Source organism: Ammospiza nelsoni, chromosome 23, assembly GCF_027579445.1.
Source record: "Ammospiza nelsoni isolate bAmmNel1 chromosome 23, bAmmNel1.pri, whole genome shotgun sequence".
NCBI lineage: Eukaryota > Metazoa > Chordata > Aves > Passeriformes > Passerellidae > Ammospiza > Ammospiza nelsoni.
The window spans coordinates 2376063-2384972 of NC_080655.1; the positions used below are offsets into that span (position 1 = coordinate 2376063).

General features: G+C 53.6%; 1 protein-coding gene across 1 annotated transcript in view; it reads left to right on the forward strand.

Annotated features, from left to right (window-relative positions):
- The window catches only part of FOXP4 (forkhead box P4), a 56658-nt gene extending 52770 nt beyond the window's left edge, over positions 1 to 3888 (forward strand). The window contains exons 14-17 of the mRNA XM_059487826.1: positions 1926 to 2047; positions 2158 to 2224; positions 2563 to 2729; positions 3329 to 3888. Of these exons, the coding sequence (XP_059343809.1) occupies positions 1926 to 2047; positions 2158 to 2224; positions 2563 to 2729; positions 3329 to 3473 (501 nt within the window). The 3' untranslated portion in view covers positions 3474 to 3888. The remainder of the gene's footprint in view (positions 1 to 1925; positions 2048 to 2157; positions 2225 to 2562; positions 2730 to 3328) is intronic.
- The last annotated feature ends 5022 nt before the right edge of the window (positions 3889 to 8910 follow it).

The window sequence follows — 8910 nt, forward strand, 5'->3', positions numbered from 1 at the left end:
CTATTTATTTTATATTTTATTTACTTTGTTTTACTTTATTTCATTTTTTATTTTATTTTAGTTATTTTATTGTATTTCATTTATTTAATTTATTTTATATTTTATTTTACTTTATTTTATTGTATTAATTTTCTTTAATTTATTATTTTATTTTATTTCATTTCATTTCATTTCATTTCATTTCATTTCATTTCATTTTATATTTTATTTTATTTTATCCCCCCCCAGAGCCTTCCCAGGCCCATCCTCACCGTGCCTCAGAGAGCAGGGGATGTCACCAGGGCAAAAAGGGGACACTGGGCAGGGGGGGTTCTGGCTTTGCCACACTCCTGACTGCAGTTTGCTGGAGTTTGGCAAATCCAGGGATTTGTTTGGACAAAAGGAAGGAGGGAGTGTGGGCAGGACCCAGCCTGGCAGGGAGGGACATCCTGTGTGTGCTCACAGGGACAGTGACAGTGACAGGACAGTCCTGGGGTGAGGACAGAGCGGGGGACGAGGGCTTGTCCTGCGCCCTGAGGTCCCTCTTGGATTTCCAGGGATGCCCCTGTGGGCGATGGCAGTGCAGAGTTTGGGGCCGAGGGGTGCCAAAGCCCTGTGCCAGGGCATGGCTCAAATGGAGCATGTCCCTCTGGTGACAGTGACACAAGGCTGGGACACAGGGCCAGGCTTCAGCCACGCCAAGTGTCCCCTGAGGAGCTGAATCAGGGGTGACCCAGGGGTTCCCCCAAAATCCCATCAGGCAGCCCTGGCTGGGCCTGGAGCTCCCTCCCCAGGGACCCTGGGAGATGCTCACAAAGCGTCCCCAAAGGGTCAGGGGAGCCTGTCCTGCTGCTTGTCACCGTGTCACCCTGGCACCACGGATGGAGGGATGGATGGATGGATCCATGGATGGATAGATGGATGGAGGATGATGGATTGGTGGACAATGGATGGATGGATCTGTGGATGGATCCATGAAGGGATGGACGGACAAATGGATGACAAGGGACGATCCCAGCTTTGTTTTCTCCTCAAATTCCAATCCAAAGGGGCGATGCTGGTGCCATTGCTGAGTTCTGGGCACTCTGGCACTCCAAGGCACGGGGGGTGCTCAGTCCTTGTGTCTCCTTTTGCCTTGTTGTGCTGGCCAGGCTCCTTTGTTTATACAGCCCCCGTTCGACCTTTTAAATTGCTGTTAATGTTTTAGCGTAACGAATTAGTCTCTCATCACGAATCAGGACTCGAAATAAAAAAAAAAAAGGAGAGAAAAAAAAAACCCTCCGAGGCCAACTTCCTGAAATTGGGGTCATTCTCATTTGCAAGGCAGAGAATCTGAGAACCTTAATGCAAGGAAATTTATTCAAAGGCAGAGCCCCGGCGTGATTAGGCCCTTTGTAATTATAGCTCGGAGAGATTCCACTCCAGCCTCCTGCCTCCCTCATGGATTAGCAAGTGAGTCGGAAAAATACACAGGATTTAATTAGAGGCAAATTAAAATTGGTAATGAAATAGGGGCAGTAGCAAATGGCAGGGAGTTGGAAGGGGAAAAGGGAGCTGGTATCTCTCGGGGCTGCGCTGTCTGCCTACGTGTGTGTCTCTTTATTTTACATTTAGAAATGTAAAGATGGTCAATGTAAAGAAGAAAGGGAGGGAAAGGACCAAAACGACAGGGGAGGGGTTTGGTGGGGGGGAAAGAAAAAGGAAAGGAAAGAGGAGCTGGCTTTGCTGAGCATCGCCAGAGCTGCAGTGGAGCTGCTGTCCCTTGTCCCACCCTGTCCCCACCTTCCTCAGCATCCTCCAAGCCAGGTCGTGACCACTCGGTGCCAGTGGGGTCAGGGAGCACCCAGCGGGGTTTTGGGGGGCAGGACACCCCCAGGAGGTGTGGGGCTGCGCAGGGGGGAGGCTGGCAAGGCTGTGGCACCGAGGCCATGCCCGTGTGCCCGCAGAACGCCGTGCGCCACAACCTGAGCCTGCACAAGTGCTTCGTGCGCGTGGAGAACGTCAAGGGCGCCGTGTGGACCGTGGACGAGCACGAGTACCAAAAGAGAAGGCCACCAAAGATGACAGGGTGGGTGCTCCTTCCCCCGTGGGACACAGCCCCAGAGCTGCCACCAGCCCCGTGCCCAGGCTGGGAATGCTCAGCCCTGCATCCCTCTGTTTTCTCTCTGTTTCCTGCAGGAGTCCCACCTTAGTCAAAAATATGATTTCAGGACTCGGTTATGGAGCACTTAATGCAAGTTACCAGGTAAGGACCCAGCCCTGGCCCTGACAGGGACATGGGGACACTCTCAACCCTCTACAGTCCTGTTCTCCACTGAGGCTTTGCATCTCATCAGGAAATGAGGGGCAAGGGATTGGGTTCAAGTTGAAAGAGGGAAATTTAGGTTTGATATGTGGAAGAGATCATTCCCTGTGAGGGTGGGCAGGCCCTGGCACCGACTCCATCCCTGGGAGTCTGCAAGGCCAGGCTGGAACAACCTGGGACAGTGGAAGGTGTCCCTGCCCACAACAGGGGGTGGGATGAGATGTGATTTAAGGCCCTTCCAACCCAAATTCCACATCCCTCCATGCTCTCTGTCACAGGCTGCACTGGCAGAGAGCAGCTTCCCCCTGCTCAACAGCCCCACCATGATCAACACCAGCTCGGCCAGTGCCATGCTGCACGTGGGCCACGACGACGTCAGCAGCACCGTGGAGCAGGTCAACAGCAACGGCAGCAACAGCCCCCGCCTGTCCCCGCAGCAGTACAGGTCAGCCTGGCCCTGCCCGGGCACGGGGGTGCCCAGGGATGCTGGCACGTGGGGCACAGGCAGCCCCCGGCAGCAGGGTGAGGGGGTTTGGGCTCCCGTCCCCAAGGCAAGGGTGTTCTGGACCAAATAATTCAGGGAGTTTTGGGTTATGAGATCAAGTCCCTGAGGCTGAAGGTTCCCTCTTCCCAAAGCCACCAGGAGCTGCTTGTGGGTGGCTCTCAGAGCAAAGGGGGTTTTGGCTTCTGCTCACAGGGTGAGGGAGGTTCTGGACCAAAAACTTTGGGGAGTTTGGAGTGGTAGGACACAATCCCTGAGGCTGAAGGCTCCCCACAGTCACCAGGAGCTGCTGGTGGGCTCTCATCCCCAGGTGAAGGGGTTCTGGAACGAAAACCTTGGGGAGTTTTGGGTTATGAGATCAGCTCCCTGAGGCTGAAGGCTCCCCTTCCCCAAAACCACCAGGGGCTGCTTGTGGGCACCTCTCAGAGCAAATGGGATTTTGGCTCCCTCTCCAAGGGTGAGGGGGTTCTGGACCAGAAAATTTGGGGAGTTTTGGGTGGTGGCACCCACTCGCCGAGGCTGAAGGCTCCCCCTCCCCGCAGCCACCCCGTGCACGTGAAGGAGGAGCCAGCTGAGGCCGAGGAGGACAGCAGACCCGTGTCACTGATGGCCACCACCAACCAGAATGTGACGATCGCCGACGACAGGGACCTGGAGGAGGAGCTGCCGGTGGAGGACTTGTCCTAAGGACTCCTTCCTCCTCCCCCAGCCCGGGGCAGACCCTTCCCACCCTCCTGGACGGAGACCACGCCACGCTCCCACCTCCCCAAGGTGACCTTGGCGCTATCCTGGTTCTTTCGAGGCACTTCCACAAAGCAAAAGGGTTTTCCTTGGGACGATGACAATGACAATGGCACCGACCTGTTGCTGCTGGCGTGTCCCTCACGCTGCCACTGCCTGGGGACGGACTGGCCCCACCACGACATGGAAGCAAAACCCCAAGAGCTGGACTTTTCCTGCCCTCCTCCCTTGGCTAGTGACTGGTGGACGAGGATGGTGGGTTGGTTGTTCCTGTCCAAAGTGGTCCCTCCTTCCTTCCTTCCTGCAGGGAAGGCACCTCTGTCCCCTGAGCCCTGGGGAGCCATGGCAGGGCCCTGCTGTCACCTCTATGTCCCCCAGTGGGCTTTGCACTACGGAGGGATCGTGGACCCTGCCCACGTGCTGCCTCCACCCAGCTTTGGGGGAAGAAACAGCAGAAACGGGGCTGAGTCCTGTGCAGGGTGTGGGGTTTGGCACGGAGCTGGGATGGACACCAAGCAGTGCGGTGCTGGGACCGTGTCCCCTTGTCACCTCTGCGGGGCAAGCAGAGCAGCCTCCAGGCTTGGCCACCCTCCCTGAGCCCCAGCTGGAGGGGGGCTGCTGGCCACAGCAATGCTGACCACCCCAATAGTGCTGACCAGCAGTGCTGACCATTCCCATCACTGCTGACCATTCCCATCAGTACTGGCTACCCCCATCAGTGCTGACCAGCAGTGCTGACCATCCCCAGGAGCACTGACCAGCAGTGCTGACCATCCCCATCACTGCTGAACATCCCCAGGAGCACTGACCATCAGTGCTGACCACTCCAGCAGTGCTGACCATCCCCAGGAGCACTGACCAGCAGTGCTGACCATCCCCAGCAGTGCTGACCATTCCCATCACTGCTGACCACCCTGTCAGTGCTGACCATCAGTGCTGACCATCCCCAGCAGCACTGACCATCAGTGCTGACCATTCCCATCAGTGCTGACCATCCCCAGCAGCACTGACCATCAGTGCTGACCATCCCCAGCAGCACTGACCATCAGTGCTGACCATCCCCAGCAGTGCTGACCATCAGTGCTGACCATCCCCAGCAGCACTGACCATCAGTGCTGACCATCCCCAGCAGTGCTGACCATCAGTGCTGACCATCCCCAGCAGTGCTCACCATCCCCAGCAGTGCTGGCAGCAAGGTCACAGCTCCCTTTGTCCTGCTGGCCATCAGCCACAGTGCTGCCACCTCCCAGCCAGCAGGGATGGCCACTGCTCCCACGTCACTCCAGGCACTCCCAGTGCCCCCCATTGCACCCCCAAAGCTGGGCCAGGGCAGCAAAGGGGCACCATCCCCACAGCTGAGCACCTGCAGGGGACCTGGTGGTCATCAAAGCTGGCCCTGGAGGATCCCTGTGGTGGCCAAATCCTGCTGCTGCTGGTGGGGTGTGGGGGGAGGAAATTCTGCTTTTCATCTTTTCTTTTCCTCATCCTTTTGTTTGCGTCCAGATGGGAAGATACCAAAAGATTTCTTAGAGACAGAAGGTCCGTAGTTCAGGTGAACAGATGGTATTCATGCCAAAAAAAACAACAAAAAACACGAAAAAATATTAATAATAACGAGAACAACACAACCAAACACCCCTCTTCTCCCTGCTCTTTCTTTCTGGGGTGGTGATGTGGGCACCCAGTGCCAGGGAGGCAGTGTGGCATTTCCAGTGTCCCGTGGTGGCTTTGGGGAGCATCACCTTCCCTCAGGAGCATCCCCTTCCTTGGAATCCTCTCCTTCCCCTGGGAATCCTCCCCTTCCCTGGCACAGCCAGGCTGGCTCTGGCTGTCCTGGCACCCAGCAGGATCTGCTGTGATGGATCTGGAGCTGCTCTGGGTTTTTTGGCCATCTCTGGGCTCTCCAAAGTGACCCCGAGGTCTCCTCCGTCCCTCTCTGTCCCGTTTTCCTGGGATGTGACATTCCCAGGGGTTGTGTCACCGTTGGCATCACAGGAGCTGTGTTTGGGGCTGGAAGTGCCACACCCGGAGCTGTGGGTCAGGGCAAGGTGTCGCCTGTCCCCGTGTGCCACCTCTGTCACCCCCTGTCCTGGTTTGAAGAGGAAGTGAGGTTTTTTGGGATGCTGTGGTCAAACAGCACCCAAATGCTGTGACCAGAGCATCCCAAAAAATCCTCACTTGGTTTTCAAACCAGGGCACCCCCCCGAGGGGCTCCTGGGGCTGTGGGGTGAGCCTGGACTGCCCTCATCCTTTTCCTTTTCCCCTCATTCTTTTCCTTTCATCCTTCTCCTTTCCCCCTCATCATTTTCCTTTCCCCTTCATCCTTTCCCCCTCATCCTTTTCCTTTCATCCTTTTCCTTTTCCCCTCATCCTTTTCCTTTTCCCCTCATCCTTTTCCTTTTCCCCTCATCCTTTTCCTTTTCCCCTCATCCTTTTCCCCTCGTCCTTTTCCTTTCATCCTTTTCCTTTCCCCCTCATCCTTTCCCCCTCATCCCTTTCCCCCTCATCCTTTTCCTTTCATCCTTTTCCTTTTCCCCTCATCCTTTTCCTTTCCCCCTCATCCCTTTCCTTTCATCCTTTTCCTTGCCCGGCGCATCCTCCATGCCCAGCCGGCTGCAGGGACTGGGGTGTCCCTGTGTCCCCCCCTGTGTCCCCCCCTGTGTCCCGGGTGTGTCCCACTCGCTGGGGCGGTGCCCGGGGGTCTCTCCCGTGCCCGGATCCCCGCATTTCCATATTCCCCCCGACACCCCTCTAGGTGTCACCCGTGCCCGCGGCTGCCGTGCGAGCGCCGCGACTGCGCTTCCTTCATTCCTTCCTTCCTTCCTTCCCGGAGTGTTCCCGGCTCATTCCCGGAGTGTTCCCGGCTCATTCCCGGAGTGTTCCCCGCTCATTCCCGGAGCATCCCCGGCTCCGGGACAGGCTTTCCTTCCCGAGCATCCTCGGACCGTTCCCGACTCATCCCCGGCTCATTCCCAGCTCACTCCCGGTTCATTCCCGGTTCATTCCCAGCTCACTCCCGGCTCATTCCCAGCCCATTCCCGGCTCTTCATTCCCGGTGCATTCCCCGTGCCCGGCCCCTTCCCGGGCTCTGCCGGGCACCAAAGACCCTGCCCGGGCTGGGGGGCACCAAAGAGCCCCTTTTGCTGTGCCCATCCCACTCCATCCCACTCCATCCCACTCCATCCCAATCCATCTCACTCCTGCCCAAGGAGCTGCGAGGCACCGTGGATTTTCCCCATCTACTTTACTTTTTCCTCTTTTGCTCTTTTTTATTTAGTTTTTTTCCCTTTTTTCTCTCCATTTTCTCATTTTTTCTTCCTTTTTCTTTATTCCCCTTATTCCCCCGTTGTCTTTTATTCCTTTTCTATTTTTTCCTTATTCCCCTTATTTTCCTCTTTTCTTTTTGCCCTCATCTTTCTTTATTCCTGTTTTCCCCTCTTTGCTTTTTCCATTTCCTTTTCTCTTTTTTCACTTTTTTCTCTTTTTTCTTTTTTCTCTTTTTTCTCTTTTTTCTTCTTTCTTCTTCTTTTTTTCTTCTCCCTATTTTTTCCCTTTTCCCTCTCTTTTTCTTCCTACTTTCCCTCCTTTCCTTTCCTTTCCTTTCCTTTCCTTTCCTTTCCTTTCCTTTCCTTTCCTTTCCTTTCCTTTCCTTTCCTTTCCTTTCCTTTCCTTTCCTTTCCTTTCCTTTCCTTTCCTTTCCTTTCCTTTCCTTTCCTTTCCTTTCCTTTCCTTTCCTTTCCTTTCCTTTCCTTTCCTTTCCTTTCCTTTCCTTTCCTTTCCTTTCCTTTCCTTTCCTTTTTCCCCCCGTTTTTCTTCATTTTTTTCCCCCTTTTCCCCCCACTCTTTAATTTAAATCATTGTTGGGACACGTTTACAGCTGCCATGGGGGTTTTTCTCGCCTTTTGCTGCTTTATTCCCGGGAAGGAGCAGGAAGGACCTTCCAGACTTTGGGATGCTGGGCCACCCCTCATCACCCTCCACAGGGAACCTCTGTCCCCATCCAGGCTTTTGGGATTTTGGGGATTTTTATCCCTCTTTGCCAGCTCTTCAGCTGATTTTTGGGGGGTTCTGTAGCTGCTCCCCTTTTTTCCCATTTCTCACCATTTTCCTTTACCTTCCTTTTTTTTTTTTTCCCAACCTCCTCGGGGTGTGATTTTTTTTTTTAATTTTTCCAGAGGTACAAACACCCCCAAAATGCATCCCAAGGCCTGCAGACCCCCATGGATTCAGCCCAAATCCCTCCCCAAACCCAGGGGCTCCTTCCCCTCTGCTCCAGCAATTCCCAACGCTCCTCGGCCCCATCCAAGAGCACTCCCTATATATTATATATATCAAAAATAAATCTATCCATATAAAAGAGGATTTTTTTTTTTTTCCCTTAAAACACAATGCACAGGTTTGGAAAAGCCCAGTGGCTCCAGGTGATGCCTTTTCCCCCCACCCTGGGAATTCCACGATTCCAAAGGGAAACGTGCCTGGTTTGATACTCAATTTAATTTAAATTAAATTGGGTAAATTGAATTCCTTCTCTTACCCCCACCCAGCCCGGCCACCTCTGCAGGCTCCACCTGAGCCCAGGTACTGAGAGTCCCCTCCTGCCTCGCTGCCTCCTCCCTTCCCGCCCCTCTGCTTCATTTTTGGTTGGAATTTTCCGGAATTCTGCGAGTTTTACCTCAAAACGCTGCTGGGGAGGGAGGGAGGGAGGATCAAGGACCAAACGGAATTGTGTGTCTGTATATATTGAGATAGAGATATTCTGGCTGTCAACCTACCAACACAAATTTTCTTTTTTTTTTTTAGGGGGGGGTTATTCTGTATTTTTGTGATTTATTTTCTGTTTCTCTCCACCCTTGGGGGCAGCTGAGGGCACCTCCCTGGACCTAAAGGCATTTTTCTGGTATCTCCCACTGAAGGAATTATTCATTTTCCATGGTTTTGTCTTTGTTTTATTTTTCTTTATTTTATTTTATTTTATTAATTCCTCGATGATTTCTTCTCCCCACACCTGGGGACGGGGGGGGGGGGGTCAGAACCCAGCGCTGGGAGGGAAGGAGGAGCTGCTGAACCTGCACCAAACCAAAGGGTTTTCTTTGCTTTGTTTACACCCCTGGCCAACCTCAGTGCCCCCAGCATCTCCCTGGATCTCGGATTTTATCCTGCAGGCGTTGGGGAAGGTCGGGACATTCCAGAGCCAGGGGCTGGGCTGGGAGGATGCGACAGACTGGGGACATCCCCTGGGGACATCCGGGAAGCGCCAGCATTACCACCACCTTTTTTTCCTGGTTTTTTCCTTTTTTTTCCTATTTTTTTTCCTGTTTCATTCCTATTTTTTCTCCTTTTTTTCCTCTTCTTTCCTCTTTTTTTCCTCTTTTTTCCTCTTTTT